General features: G+C 46.0%; 1 protein-coding gene across 1 annotated transcript in view; it reads left to right on the top strand.

The window, feature by feature from the left end:
• The window catches only part of REEP1 (receptor accessory protein 1), a 69,902-nt gene that overhangs the window by 37,734 nt on the left and 15,816 nt on the right, over nt 1-16,352 (top strand). Inside the window, exon 6 of the mRNA XM_067298363.1 lies at nt 8,992-9,160. Within this exon, the coding sequence (XP_067154464.1) occupies nt 8,992-9,160 (169 nt within the window). The remainder of the gene's footprint in view (nt 1-8,991; nt 9,161-16,352) is intronic.

The raw sequence follows: 16,352 nt of genomic DNA, 5'->3' as shown, positions 1-16,352 counted from the left end.
TGAAGAGAGAGCTGCAGAAAACATCCTACAGCCAACAGATGGTCACTACCAAGATGTTTCTGATATCTTCCTCTGCCTTGCGTGGGACAGGGACTGTTTGCCCAACAGCTGGTGCTGTGGCCCCTTGTGTGCTCCCTTGGTACAGCCCATCTTCAGAAAAGGGGAGCCGCTGGCAGTGGGCACGGTGCCTTGGCAGGAGATGATGAATGGGGTGGAGGGAGCAGGCACGCACGACTGGTGTCGATGAAAAGCCCATTTGTGCCTAGTAGGTCTGAGAAATAGTCCAGGAGCCTTTTATGCGTGGGGAAATATGACTTGTGGTGCTGCCAAAGTTAACAGTCATTCTGGTTATCTGTTAAAAAGGCCAGGCGTGCAAATGGAGGCGGGAGGATTTCGGTATGCTCATCCACCTCCTTAACTCTCCGGAGGGGCAGCGTCAGCAGCTCCTAAACTGCTTCAGCTCACAACCACCTCTCTGGTCTAGCGACCTCACTTCCATGTTCACCTCTGGGCTCACCACCCATGTCAGCTCGCAGCTCCACTGGTTTAGGTTTCCTTGGCCCAAGAAATTTGTTGGGATGTCTCACAGTGCCTTTGTTTTTTAAGTTAGGGCATTGAAAGAAATGCTGATGATAGTTTAGATTTCACCCTCCGTAGGCATACAGCATCTGTTTCTTCATTTCTGATATCTAGTTGGTATAGCCAGTGCAATTGCCTGAAAGTCAAAAATGTTTAGCTCCCTAATTTTCCATGAGAATTGAGACCTATTTACTGTGGGAGTTTGGAGTCCAAGGTCACGTGGGAAATGCTGCCTTTCATGGTGTGACAGTGGAGAACTGTCCTTTTACTTGAATTGGGAAAGAGGAAGGCAGAAAGGATCCTTTCCTTGAAGAGACTGGATAAAGCTGCTCTTAATGATGAGATCCCACTGCTCGGGGGCAGATTATTTCTTTGCCTACCAAACATATCAGAGGACAATTCTGTCCAGCCTGCTCAGTATCGGATGTGTAATGATCGCACTGTATGTATGCCCTGGTCTGTATGGCCAAGAGTTTCAGAAAGCAGGAGTGATTAAAAGTACTCTGTTTGAGAAACCTTTGGAGATCTGTTATCTCAGAAGTGCCAAGTACCTTCTGTTTGAAAGTAGCTTACTTTAAGGGATCTCCATTTGGGATCCAAAATTATGATCACTTGACTGAGCTATATTATACCAGTAAATAAAAATACTCATTGTTTTCTTGAAATGTATGGTAGCATGCCAGCGATTACAGTATTTCATGGATTGTTGCTCTGTCATGGTGTGATTTATCTTTCATTCTGACATCTTCTAGAAACCATTTTTACCAAACTAATGAAAACTGAATGCTGTTTCAGAGCTACAACCCAGGTAGCTGCTTTAGTTTTTCCCTCCCGTTGGCTCTTGCAGTGATGTCTCCGAGGAGCAGATAACAGCCAGTGAATGCACAGGCAGAACCAAACAGTAAAACTACGTGGAGAGACTCGACTGGGAGAGACAATAACAGACAGTTCCCAGGAGAGGAAATGAACTACACAAACAAAAAGGGTGGATGAAATTAGGTTTCCACCATTGCATTAACGTCACCTGGTTTCCCTTTGGATCTTTAGTAGTGTCTGACATCTCCGAACTGTGTAGCTGTTCCCTGCTCGGCACGCAGGCCCTGCTCATAAGGGCATTTCTCACAGGGTGTTTGTGTTCATACAGTTTGAGAATGGCAGAAGCAATTGCCCCCTTCCCTCAGGCCTGTGCTCGGAGCGTAAAGTCATCGGTTCGGCGCTCTGCAGGGCCTTCCTGCAGCCAAGTGCGATACGTTTCTGCGTGCAGACTCCCACTCATTGCTGGGAGCTGGTCCCCAGTGTTAACCTACTTCTCACAATAGCTCTCAGTCCCTGGCACGAAAATGGCTGCTGAGCACTGCCAACCGTCACATGTCCCTCCCCTAATCCTGTGCCTTAATTAGTAGTAAATCCACTCCGTTCTTAATGATCCTAAGTCTGGATTACAAAAGTGGCCAGACACCAGGAGTTTCTCCAATGGGAAGCACCCATCAAGTGCAAAGAGTGGAGCGGTAACCCTTTGTGTTTATCACGTGCTTAACTCTAAACATACTTGCTAGGTAACACCCTATCGGCTGGGGTTGTGGAGTGTTTTCTCCATCTCACTGGGAAAACTGAGGAAGGGAGAAGCTACATTCAAAGGTGTAACCTCCAGGTGTCCCTGCTGCTTCTCCCAGTTTCTAGTATCATCACTGATGTGTATGTGAGTCCCCGTACAGCAGTACCCGATGTCATGCTCATGTCTCACCTTGGTTACTTATGCTTTGAATAGACTTTCTTCTCAAAGCTTTTATGTGTGTTGCCACATTGGCTCTCTTTTTCCCTTGCTAGGTCTCTCAGCTACTTCATTTACACTTGTATTTGGACCAGAAAGAAGGGCAGGTAACCGGCGGAATGCTTACACTAACCCCGAACTAATGCCTGCCTCCCCGTAAGGCTCGTTTGAGCTGTTTGCAGCTGAGATTGCTTTGAGGTCAGCTACCGTCTGCTCAGCTTCCAGTGGGTAGATCCTGCGTGTGGAGCTCTGAAAGCCTCTCTTTGATCTTATCAGCAAAGCGCCTCCCAAGTCCTCTGCTGGCAATCAGAGAGACTCCAGCAGCCAGGCAGGGAATTTTGTCTGTGGAAAAAAACCAACTAACTCAGGTTGTTGCTACTGTGTTGGCCAAGCTATTGTGTTTGCTTTTGTTTTCTCACTAACGTATAAAGGGAGCCTCTCTCGCACTGCTGCAATTCCATGAGGATGGATGGGCTTGCAGTGGAGCTAGGGAGACCAGGACTTGGCTCGGAGGTGAAGACGCAGCTCCGTGAGCATTTACTGATAGCGTGTCAGCTGGGGTAGCTGAGGAAGTCTTGCTGACCCTGGAGTAATTACTGGTATCCTAGGAATACGCGCTACAGCTTGTAGTGAATATCTGCAGGACAGAAGCTGTAACATGCATGCAGACATGTCTGTTACTGTGGAGGAGAACTGCTAACCAAAGGTACAGCAGAACGAGAGGAGAACATTAACAGGGTTAGCATTGTGCTAAAGGTGTGGTAAGTGTGACTTAGCGTTCCCTTGCCTGTCAATTAACTACTCATCCTAAGCTGCAAAAGGCCAGAAGGTGCCAACCTGTTTTAACATTGACCGTATTAAAAGCTCCTCTTTTATGATGTGATTTTTTTTTTTTTGGGGGGGGGGGTTGCTGATTTTGTGTCGCTTCACCATGCTGTGTTACAGTTTGCACAGCTGCAAAATGGGGTTTCTCTAGGTATTAGAGATGTTTTGAAGCCTAAATAATGTCTACAGAATTCTTTCCGATTTTCAGACTGAAGGTATGAGAATATCTAGACACTGTTATTTATTTACAGTTAGGTCACGTTTAATTGGACTTTTTATATGAACTGCAGATTGCTTAAATTGTGTGCCTAATTTCACTTATGTAGGGCCTATGTAAAGCCACCTGAGTATGTGGATTTTTTTTCCCCATGAATAATCCAGTTGGATTTAAATCCAGTTTTCCAGATTCCTAAATCCTTCTTCCTCTGTAAGGTTTTAATTCAAATACGAATGTACGGATTAACTATAGAGAAGCAAAGTAATGAAGAAAATGCCAGCAATTTCGGATGAAGTGCTTTTTATAGGGCCTGTCACACTACTGACTTCAGATTTTGAAAAAGATCAAAAATTCTGATCCTTACAGGCAAATACCAATTGGGTCAGTGTTTGCACCCTGGGCCCACCGAGGTTAACGTTAATTTCTAGAGATGACAATGTCTGCAACATTTAGAGGAAGGTAGCATGCAGGTTAGCTGACTTTAAAAGCTGAATGTTTTGATAACTGTTTTTTACCACAAAAAGGTGGAGAGAGAATTCACTAGCTCTGGGGAGGTAAGGTATGCCTAAACTATCGCTGGAGTTACGACTGAAGCAGGTAGAGACATACCTAAATTAGTTTTAGAATAATTAGTATGCCACATGGATGGGAGCTTTAACTGCCAAAAAAACCCTTAGAATCATAGAAAACCTTGTGCAGCTTAAATATCCATGTTTTGAGGGGTGATAAATCAATACCATTGGTAGTGTCATGAATCTAAATGAGGTTGATACCAACTGATAGCACATTACTGGGAGGTGATGTTACCATGTCATTTGTGATATTAGTCGTTTGTCCTATCCAGTGCCGCTGAGGCCTGGCCCAGCCTGGCCCTTCCGTGCTCCTGTTTAGAGGAGAACTGTCCTGTCTATGGGCCTAGCGAGGTTGGTGGGTCCTGGGAGAGGAACAGGAGAAGGAAGCTTTTGTGCTGGGATATAGATCTTCATCAGTGGGGTGGGAAGGGCTCTGCTTTCAGCTTGTACCATGCTTTCACCATGGGGTGAACTTCCCTAGAGACAACAAGATCAGATCAATTTGGGAGCGGGTACTGGTGAGAAGGAGGACAGATAGATATCTCCTCCCACTTGTTGCCACCAAAAACCACCCTGTCTAGCAAAATACTCTATCGGGGTGCCATGCATTTGGGGACAGTCTGTGTCCTAGGCGAGAACTGGATGAGGCAGAAGTTGCATCTAGACAGGCAGTCTTGTGCCCCAGGAAAGTAAAGAGAAGACCCAGTGTCCCAGCACTACTGTCTGCATGTGTCCTCTCCTCGGGGATGAAGTCCCCAAGGGACAGGTCCCACACTGCCAGCAAGATCGGCCTGACTGGGCCCCTGGGGAAAAAGAGAGAGGTGCCGACATCCACAGCCCCACAGCCTTTCCCGTCCCCGTGTTCAAAAAATTATTCAGTACCAGCATGCTGTTTTGCTGTTGACGCGGTGAAATGCTCTTGCCCATGGCCACTCTCAGAGTGTCACTGCAGCCAAGCTCACTAGGATAAAACTAGCCCAGGTCCGGGTGGACGTGCTGCAGACACCTCTGGCCTGCGGCCTGGGCATAGCTGCAGGACCTGTGGGACACACAGTGTGCTGAAATCGCTGGGACATCTTGTGTGTCTGTAGCAGTTGGAAGAGCGCCTGTAGGATCGCAGCCAAGATAATAAACCCCCCAAAGGCCCAAACAACTGCTCTTGAACGGCCACGTGATCACTTAACCGAGTATGGACCAAGATGTATGCTATGCTAAATCTATTGTGAAATAAAGCTATTAACTTGTTTTTTCTGTTATTAATAAATGGTAAGTCTTATTACGGAATAATAAACTTTACTGCAGGACAAAGACTTTATTGCTAAAAAATATAACTATAGCAGTGCAAGCCCTCACAATGTTGGCTTTTTAAATGTTTGTGATTTCATATACAGCAGCTGCTTCTGTGTCAGGGAAATTAAGGCTGGTAATAACATTTACCATTTAACTTTGAAACTGTCCTGATTCTGTTGTAATTTCTGTCATGTTTCTATTTGGGCTCAGGTAGAAATGTTGCAGTGACTAGGAAAGAATTGTGATTCAAGTGTTATGTGGTGTCCTAGGAAAACTGAAAAGTCGGGTCTATTCCTACAAAGATGGAAGGTCTTTGTAGGAACGGCAAAAGTTTGAAAGATAAGAAAAATGGAAGGAAGGTCAGCAAGCTCCTTCACACGTTAATTGTCACCCCTCAGCTTAAGCTATTTCTATTCCTGCCATTTGTGAAATTTGAACAAACTGTTTCATGGAATGGCAATAACGGTAGTATTTTGCTATTATGTGTGTAATGAGCAACCTTTATTCTCGCTGTGATAAACTCGGGTTGCGATGTATCGAGGCTTGTTAATGAATGATAGTATTTTTTCTTCGTGTTTTAAATTTCTTTAATTTTTTCCTGAAGAACATCAAAGTTTCTTAGCACAGCTGCCATGATATCAATGTATTTAAGACATGCACATTATATACTATGTAATGGACAGCAGATGACAGGCATATATTGGGTCTTTTTGTTTTAAAGCTCTCTGGGGCCTTTGATCCTTGTATGCCACTATATCACAGGTTGCAGTGCAAGAATATTAGCATGGCTTCATTTTCAATGCAAAAGAGCGCACTGGTGTCATCTTCCTTGCCAGGTTCATCCGACGCGTGAAGCTTGTTTCTAATCCGACTCCTGTCCGCAAGCACAAAGCTTGAGCGGAGTGGTACTCAGACCTGGTTGAGCAGAGGGGCTGGGGGAGGTTACAGGCTCAGGCACCGCTGACACTTGAGCGGGTAACGTGGGAGGAATCCAGCGCTCGCCTTACAGCAGCTCATCAGCTGCTAACCCTCCGGCTATGCTGCTCCAGCCGGTCTGCAGCCCCAGGATGTTATTTAGTGATCTGATGGCTCTCAACTTGCTCTCGCTAAGGATCTGTCCATTGTAGTCGGACTGCAGGGTAGCATGGCTTGTGTTAGTTTTCAGCTAGCTACTGAGAATAATATTGCAGGGCAGGAATTCGAGACAAGCTAGAAAACCCATCCAGGACTATACTGCACTGAGCTCTGGTGGCTGTGACCCTGCTGAGGTCACCCCCAACTAAGCAGCCGTGCAAGCAAACTTCAGTGTAGCAAATTTCAGTATATCAGTGACAGTTGCAGCCTGTTACTGCAGAGTAAATGTACCGTAGACTGGCCTAAAAGGAGTAAGTTGAGCTGCCTGTTAGAGTAAGAGCATGTCCCAAGAGTGGCTTAGCCACTGGCAGGAAAGTAGCCAAAATTCAGGCATCAACTCTTGTGGCAGGTTGGAGAGTATGATAGGAGAGGCGAGATCTTAATTAAGTATCTGCTTTAGGGACTCCACTGCCAAAAATATAAAATCAGCAAAGTAACTCAGTGTTCAAGGAATAAAGCCTCATCCATTTGAAATGCTTTAAAATTAGAACTGGTCAACAAGAAAGAGCAAAATAAAGTCTGCAGGAACAGCGTGGTGGGTGTGTGGACACTTCTCTGTAGCAGTCTGCAGAAAAGCTAAATGCAAAATGCTGCCAAACACAGCATACAGAGAGAGATCTTAAGAAAGCAAAGGTTCAGTAAAAAAAAAAAAAAAAAGAAAAGAAAAATCCTAGTGCAGCTTCCTGGCCAGCTCCACCATGCGACTCCTTTCTAGAAAGGGCAGTTCAGTTTGGTTTCTCTTAGATGATATTTCTTTCGGGGCAGCACTGAAGAAGTCTTCATCATGTGGTATTTGCGTCTTGCTGATGTGGAAAAGTGCTGCAACCCTGAACGCACAACCTGGCTGTGCTTGAATTGATACACTGTGGAGTTGAGAAGGAAGCTGGAACCCGGCGAGGACTTTTCTTGCCTGAAAAGCTTCAGGCTGGCAAGTTGAGAGTTTCCTGATCTAGCAATTTTCTTGAAGGCAGAAGGTGCAAGCTGTCACAGTGACTGTAGTTCTAAGCACTTGATGCCTTGTCTATTTTCCATCCCTAGAAGTAACAGTTTTCAAGGAAAAATTTTTTGGGGTAGAGGCACTAGTTTTCCACTTACCTGCGTGTGAAGTTTCTGAAGTAATGTTGGGAAACTGGTACCTCTAAGATAATTAATGCATTGCCACCCCATCGTATCAATGACAGTGCACTAGAGGATGGGCAGCGTTGCAAGGAATGTGCCAGGATTTGATCGTAGATGGCCAGGATGTGTCCGTTCTCCACGTCAGGCCGGCACCAGAGCATACTCCTCACTGCCCCCTCGCCCGCACCCTCACTTTGGGGGCAGGAAACTCAAACCGGTGGCCAGAAGGGAGCAGTGGCCTATTCTGGTCCAGTCCCAAAGCAGAGCCCTGAGGAACACTTCAGTCTACGCTTCCCCTTACGTACTGCTTTGACAGGAACAAGTCGAGGTGAAGATGGTGTGTGCATTGCTACAATGTGCCTTATTGGGCCATTTGCACATTGGTTTCCCGCTCTCTATTTTGTGTTAAATAAGCAGGGCAAGATTTCTGATTGTTTTTGCCTTCTTCTGACTTCACCTCAGCCTAAGCAGTCTTGCTCTGGTTGAATTTCTTCTAATTTACGCAGCAGAAATATTTTGGAATCAAGTCCTGTCTATTTATGTCAGTATTTTTTTTTCAAGACTATTTGTTATGAAGAGTGTCCTTCTGAAGAAAACAGAAAAATACTAAAATCTAAATGTACTTTTCATCAGTTATGCTATTTATTTTTATTATGAATGTCACTTAATGTAGCTAATAGGAAGGATAGATAAATTTTGTTTCGATTTCTCTGCAATTTCTAGCATTCTTTTTCTAGGGCTATCGTGTAGAATGTGGGTGACAGAATTCAGGAAGATACATATTTATCTTCTTTGATGGGATGTAGTTTTAATGAAAGGTATCCCTTTAACAACCTGTCATTTATGAAGAACAATTATATTCCTTTCACCAAGGACTATGTTTCTTGTTGCTTGAGTGAGAGCTAATCTTAAAAAGGAAGAAAAATAGTGTGTGAGTTTATTTCTTCTTAAGCTGCATGAAAAAGTGTATTTCTTTGGTTTTAAGAATAACTTTTTCTTACCTTAAGAATTCAAATTTTCCATGCTCTGGAAATTCTCTGTATGACTGAGAACTGCTGAGTGAATGTCATCATAGATGATTATCTTGAAGAGGGAGCTATTTTCATGCAGAACATTTAATTGTGTTTTTGAGGGCAAGCACCTATTTAACAGAGATATTGGTGAGGAAAAGTACCTGTTAGACAGATTCAATATCCTGCTACTTCAGATAGGGCTGAGAGCACTCTGAGCTCAAATGAGTACACTGAAGAATCAGAGATGCTCTCCATCAAAAATGTGAATGGTCAGACTTTAGTCATAGTACTACTCCAGGAGGAAAAGCAAGGGGAGGGAAGTTAAGCTGTTAACTCATTTGTATCCTCTCTAGGTTACCGAACCAGACAATTTTTTCTCTTCCTATTGTCCTGATGGAGGGAGGAGAAAGGCTCAAACTGAACTGTGGGATCTGACTTGTGTGTGTGTCATTTGCTTGCTTGTTTAACCAGGGACAAGGGGCTCTGTCCGAGAGACTAAGAAGCTTTAGCATGCAGGACCTCTCGACGATTCGTGGAGACAGCAGCAGCACTGTTCCTCCCTCGGTCACTGTACGAACAAGTAGCAAACAGAGCCAGCCAAAAACATCCAGAAGTACATCGGAAGGCACTGGCAGCTCAGGTAAGTGCCGGCGTTATCCTCACCGTTGTGTTTTCCAGAATATCATGCAGCTGAATGAAGTCATGCAGCTGGCAGGGGTATATAGGAACAGACATTGCAGGCAGCGCGTACCAGAATTCGCAGGATGCAGACACGCTGTTGAGTCTCCTGGCACTTAAGAGAGAGAACAGTATCATTGTTTGATAGTTACTGTTCCTGGCTGGTACCAAGACTGGAGTCGAGCAGTCAAGGGAGACAGCATCAGTCCTGGCAACTTGAGCTGAAAAGCCAGGCCCTGGATTTGGGGCTTCGATGATGGGGTTTTCGATGAGAGGGGCTAATGGAACTGCAAAAAAGGAGGGATATGAATGCACAGGAGAGCGCAAGGGTCATTATTATCATCAGAGCCCCCATACCATGATACAGGCTAGATCTCTTATGTCATCTAAAGGTGAAATAGAGTTCTAATGTGTATCTGATTTGAGTTAGGCCCACTCGTGCTTTTTCTAAATTGCACAGTAGCTGTTATAACACTTGACAGCTGTATTTTAAGAACTGCATCACTGATGAAGCCTACTCAGAAACAAAACTCATATAAAGCACTCCTAGAAGCAGAGACGAAGATCTGACAGCTATTTATGATACGAAGGGTGACTGTGTAAGCGCTGGCATGGAAAACAAGCAAAGGCAATGGTTTGACTTCAGATTCTGAAAGGACAAAGGGGAAAAACAGCCCCATGGTTACACAAATTTACTTCAAGCTTGGTTCAAGAAATCTTTGTGGGCCCAGATCCAAAACGTGTAATCTGAGATACCTTTGCAGTTTCTTCTTTGTTCTTCCAGAAGGCTGAGCCAGGGAGGGTGTTCCCGAGCAGGGGGCTCCAGATTGCTTCTGTGATTCCAGGGCAACCCCACAGATCAGGCAGTTCTGCTGCTCCAGTGAGAAGCCACAGAAGGTTGCAGGCGTGTTGCACTCGCTGGCTTGTGGAACGTACTCCAGCAAGTTTGAAATTCAGCGGTTTCAGCTTGTGCGTGTTGAGGTCTGCGGAAACAGTGTTTCAGGCATCTGTAGATTGCTGCCTCTTCTAGTTTGCATTTAGTTTGGTGATATGTTAGAGACGTCTGTCTCTTCCTTCCTAAAGAATATCCTTCAAGCCCTTCACACATTCTGAGAATTATAGCTCATTATTGTAATTTATTTTTTTAACATCCTCTGTTGAATAATTTCTCTCTATAGGTAAACTGAAATAGCTCACGTTAATGCACAGCGGTTGTTATTCTGGCATTTAGATAAGGACTGTTTTGTATACAGTGTTAGAATATTACCATCTGAAGTAATCAGTCTGAAGGTAAAGGGTTCATGCACAGAATAGAAAAACAAAAGAATCCACATATCATTTGTATCAAAATAATTAATGGCACAAACCTAATTTAGTCATCTTAATGTTATGCAGAGCAGCCTGTGTAATTTTTTTCTGAAGGCAGCGAGCTCAGCTCACCTGGCCACAAAACCCTGTCTTAATACACCCAAATTGCTGATTTTGATCTAATTTCTTATCAGTACTGTACAAAGATCTCTCCAAATGGATCTCTGAAAAATGGAACCATTTGTAAACTTTTCAAACTGAGTCTGGAATGTATTACAGATTTTTGGATCTGGATGATTTGGAGTTTTGGTTTTAATTTTTCCTTTAATGAAATCTACACAAAGCTACAAAATCTCCTGAGAGCTCCCTCTGTCCCACCTCACTTAGGCACTTCTTTGACATCCCTAGTGGAGGACCTGCTTGTTGTAGGCCCCCTCTCTCACCCCAGCCAGTACAGAGAGGCGTCGCCAGAAGGTAATTTCATTACCTTGTGGCCGGGTCGTGCTGTATGGAAGACTGATGGCTGCAGTTCTGCCATCGCTTTTAATCAGATTAAGTGAAAGAAATTGTCATAGTATCTCCCGTCCCTGTGCTGTTTTGTAGGGACACAATTATTGCACGGGCACTGACCAGACGGGTGAATTGATCAGAGTGGAGTCATGACAAGCGCGCGCGTGTGTGTGTATATGTGTATGGAGGAATAAGATCTGTGGATCGCATCCCGAGGGCCATATTCTGCATGAGTAGACGTTGCCCTCAGTGCACAAGCCCAGACATTGTCCTGTCTCTCCAGCTTCCGTATTTGTTTAATCAGAGCTTTCACATAAAAACAAGGGACAGAGATAATTTGCAACTGCCTATCGGTATACTATATATACATGTAGTGTATATATAGGAACTTGTGCATGGGCACTAACTACAGAGCAGCTGACACACAGCTCTTTTTCCTGTGTCAAAGCCCTTAGATAACACAAACGTCCATGTCAGCAGTGCCCACTGTGTCACAGAAACATTCGACTTCTGTTTATACGCCTGGTTTAGAGATAACGGGACTTAGTCTGACATCAGAGGGAGTCAGCAAAAATACCTCTGACCGGGTGTTTGACGTGAGGGTAACTCAGCTGAAGAGCTCTGCTTCCTTGTAAAGGGTCTTGGAAGCCACCGGCTGTTAGAAGCATGACAGCAGTAGCTGCGATACATAAGACAGCTTTAAGAACATTAATATTAGAGAGCCTGTGTGGGACTGCAGCCACTGTACACTTGGTCTGAGTAGAAATCCTGCTTTATGTAGACTTCTAGGGAAGGCTTAAGGAACAGGTCCTGCATTTGCAAAAGAGCAGTGTCATGATTAGGAAGCAAGACTGCAAAATAGGGTGCCTGAGTTCAGACCCTGCGTTATTGCAAAATACTGGTGTGACCAAGAGCGTGTTTTTGTTCCTCGGTATGTCGGTAAAGCAGAACAAGCTGCACTTCCCATGCACAGGTCTTGAAAGCAATATATGACAGACTAGAAGATGCTCATGTATTTTATGGTCAATGCCCTGGAAGATTTCTTATGTGGCTTTTCTGTTCAATGATTGTAACATGTAAAATATCTGATCAGTGGAAAAGGCCTGTCTGTGTGTTGATCCAGTTTTGCAAGAGGGTTTCTCCGTTGATAGTAACAGTGCCTCTATCTTGCCACTACCTCTGAGACACTTCTGGCCAACTAAAATGTCTGTTTTTATGTTTACCCTTCTTTTAGGCTGTCCGCCCAAAGAGGCTGCCTGAATTTACAGATGATCAGTAACTGTAGTGCTCGTGTCTGTCTGCGTTCCCATAGGCAGGATTTTTATGTTCAGCCTTAGCAGATGCTTTACAAGCTCCTCAGGAAGCGATTGCAGATAAAACGCTGGCTGTGCACAGGACCCACCATGACAAACGTTACTGTCCAGTCTGGTCTGGAAGCTGCGGCAGGGACAGGAACCTGAAGCGTTATTGTGCCCGGGTGCCTTGAGAAGTGCTGATGTATGTGGGGCTTGTGTGAGGAAGGTGGCATCGCGAGGCCAGTAAAGCCTTACCCAACCTGACAGACAGAAGAGCCAAGCGCTGCTGTAGTGCTTGTAACTCTTGTTGCTCCTGGACTGGCATCCACGCGCCTGGGAGCGTGTGCGAGCATCACCCAGTTCTACGGAGGCTGCGGGCTCTGCCAAAGGCGCACATACACACGCAGCCTGCTGAAGGGCCTGCTTTTGTAGGGTTCCTGAAAGCTTTCTTTATTTCTCTCATATGGCTGTCAAGGATGCACAAAAACTGAAGAATTTGTTTTCCATCTAGTACAGGCTCTAAATTTTCTCGGTGGGAGACACAGCCACGTCAAGGAGAGAATAGCAGCTTTATGATAGCAAGATGTCAGGTGCTAGCCCTAGACCATGGAACGGGTTAGCTGTGGTCATTCAAGCTGTCCTGTTAGTAAAGAGCTGTGAACTTAGGAAGAAATTCTGAAAACGGTGTAGCTGTGCTCCTAAAGCAGCAAACCCACCTTGGGAAAATCAGGAGTTATTTTCTTGTGCTGTCAAGTACCTGCTTTCATGGCAAAGCCTGCTGGTTTGTGGAGAGCTGCCCTGCTGCTCTTGGTCTGAGATTGTGACAGTCCCTGAGCTGGGAATGGATGGCAGCCGGGAGGGCAACCTGGGGAAGCCCTGCTATTGCCTGCCCTGGTATTACACCCTTCCCTCGGCAACTGCTGCCAGCCACTGTCGGTGACAGGTGACAGGTCTGACCAGACCTGTGATCTGACCTGGCACTGCTGTTCCTTATTTCTTGAGTGTTCACTTCTCTATTCACATGTCCACATTTTTTCTTGATGGCTAAGTCAGCTTAAGGGGGACCTGCAGTAAGTTGGATCAGTGACTGATTCAAATTAAAAATGCTTTCTCTCTTTTACTGTTTTTGTGAGATTATTTTTAACTTGGATCAATTCACTGATCCACTTTACTGTGGGGCTTCAAAAATAACTATGTTGGCAGACCTGTAGGGAGAGGTGGTATGGCAACAAGTGGCCAGGAACCAGAAACTCCTCAAGCCGGCTTTGCTACTGAAAGAAGGGTCCGTGGAAGCACACCCTCACTTACAGCAGCAGGGCAAAGACAAGAGATGGCGCTTTAGATTGAGGGTGCGGAAGTACAGATGGATCCCATTCCCGGAGCAATGAAAACACAACCAGATCCGGGGTGAAACTTGGTGTTAGTCAGATACTGTATCTAAAAGAAACTGCTTTGGAAAGGTAAGGGGATAGAAAGAGGTCCATCGTCTTCCCTGGATAGACAGGACTGTTGGAACTTGCATTGGTGACCACCAGGAGTGGTCTGGGTTTTGGTTCTGCATCTCTCGAGCCCACTGACATAGTGGAAAGACTCTCCTGACGCCAGCGGGCTTTGGCTCTGCCCAAACCTGGCTACAGGACCATGCTGTCCTCAGGCTACAGTAAATAACTGCTCAGCTTGTTTCATTTCCATTGCTGTTAATTTTAAAATGTGACTGATGCTGGTTGGATTGATTTGCGACTCACCGAGTCCCCTGTTCACACCAGCGCTGTGTGAAGAGGTTGGCATTTAGTTTGTAAGGACCCCATGCAGACACAGCAAAGGTTTATTTTTGCCCACTGAGGCCACGAAATAGAATATTCAGAGAGCTGCCTTTGAGACAGCGGGAGTCTCCCCTGCTTTTCCTCTCCCTCTTGCTGCTCATCCCGGAGCTACCGCAACCCCGTGGCCAGGCACCGCAGACAGCTGTGCTATTACTTGAGCAAGAGTGGAGTCGCTCGGGCAGCCCCAGCTGTCCTAGCTGCCTGTAAACGGAGCCCTCTATACGCCGAGCAGTGCTGCTCGTACGGGCAGCTGAGCCGAAGAGCGGGCACCCACTGTCTTCACCCTGATCCCCACAGAAAGAGCCTTGTCCTCCTCCTCCCCGCACCCAGTCAGAAGCCACGTATAGGCGACCTGGGGGACAAGGCTCCTTTCGCTACGACTTGTGTGTGGTTGCAGACCCCCCTCCGGGGCACGTGCACACCTTCCTTGGGCGTCCGCGGCGGAAACCCGATGCTCGCCCTGCCTGCGTGTAACCGGCCGACCACCTGTCCTCTGTCTGATCTCCCGCTTTGCTCTTAGTTCAGCGTTTCTCGATTTAGCCTCCTGGCAGCCTCTGTGATATTTTAGCTTTGATGCATGTCCTGACCTGTGCTCCTTGCACAGGCAGAACTGCCCCTCTCTTCGGGGAGCTGTAAATGCCTGAAGTTACAGAGAACTGGAAGCCCCAGAACAATATTTCCAAATACTTTTCAAGGCTGTTCTGCTGCTCTGGCGACCGCCCAGCAACAATCCATGTAGATATGTGTTTGTATTAACAGTGGGCTTTGGCACTTCTTAACCTTACATTATTGCCTTAAAAGCATCCTGGACAGTGCCGGCAGAAACTTGTTCCCTTCTGATGGCTCATGAGTGACACGTGTGATTTGAGGAATGAGATATTGGCCCACCGTGTCTGTCACGAAGCTCAATGCTGTAGCTGGTACAAACACGTGTCACGGTTGCTGATGTCAGCTGAAACCTCTAGGGTTGGTTGGGCACGGAGACGGGGCTTGCTTTGGGTGAGTCCGTGGGGCATGCTTCAGCAGGAAGAGATTTGCGTTGCATCAGGGGGTGTCACTGTCCGGATCTGACACCATCCAGGCTGGAGTAGCACGTGCTGCGAAGGCCCCCTCCGTATTGCCCACTGCGAGTGCTGTTTCTGCTTAGCCTGAGCCCAGGCAGAGATCATTCCCAGGCAGAATGATTTCGAAGCAGAAATGTGCAGTGTGCTTTCTGCGACGCTCCACTCCTCTGGGCAGGAGAGAATCAAGGCTGTTTCTGGGGTTTGTTTTTTGATCTTAAACTCTGAAGGTTTTGCAGGACAGAACAAAGGTGGGGGGATATCAGCAATCAGGATATGCCTGGATAGCTGTGTCCCTGCCAACCAGAAAAATTCTGGCAAGATGTATGAGAACAGCTCATACACATATGTTGTATGAGCTCTCAGAGAATAAAACTTTAAAAAACTGTGATCAGTAATGGAAATCACTCGTTGTCCCTCTGTCCTTCACTCCACCTGCCATTTTGTTTTGTGCTGCAGTCTTGAAAGTTGAACAGAAAGTGGAATTAAGCATTTGGGCTGGGTTATGGTCTTCTTTTTGTATAGTTTTCTTTGGGTTTGTCACTATGTCCCATCACCTGGAATATCTGAGCACCTTCTGTGTGAAATCAGAGGCAACGGCTAAACCCACAGCAGGCCTCTTGGGCTGGCCGAGATGCCTCGCTTTTACACAAAGGCTAGAGTTTCATGGCAAAGTCAAGCCGGTGTGAGCCAGCGCTGCTGTTGAAAGAAGTGGCATGACCCAGTTGCTTGCTTCTGTCCCACACCATCCTTTCCCTTGGAGAAGCATGAATCTTGTTTGCCTGTGATGACCCCACACATGGAGCTGATTCAAGCTAAATGCTGTTACTTGCTGCCAGGTTACTCTTGGCGTGGGTCAGATCCTCAAGCTGGTAAAGAGCAGCAGCACAGACATCAGCACTGAGACGAGGAAGGTGGAGGTCAGAGTGCGAGGGGCAATGGGACATGTGCTTTCAGCAGCAGTGCTGTTTTATGCTGGTTTAAAATGACTGTGAAACTATGGCAGGACTTTCGGTGTCTACAGTGCAGAATGACGGGGACTAAAGAGATCACACACTGCTCAAACCTTGCTTTCTCCAAACACCACTTCTGTCTGGAATCATTGATGCCAGCGTGAGGATTATATCACAAGGATCAAACTGGAAATGTTTTCTAGG

The sequence above is a fragment of the Apteryx mantelli genome, chromosome 5 (genome assembly GCF_036417845.1).
Source record: "Apteryx mantelli isolate bAptMan1 chromosome 5, bAptMan1.hap1, whole genome shotgun sequence".
Lineage (NCBI taxonomy): Eukaryota > Metazoa > Chordata > Aves > Apterygiformes > Apterygidae > Apteryx > Apteryx mantelli.
This window is presented reverse-complemented; position numbering and strand designations above follow the sequence as displayed.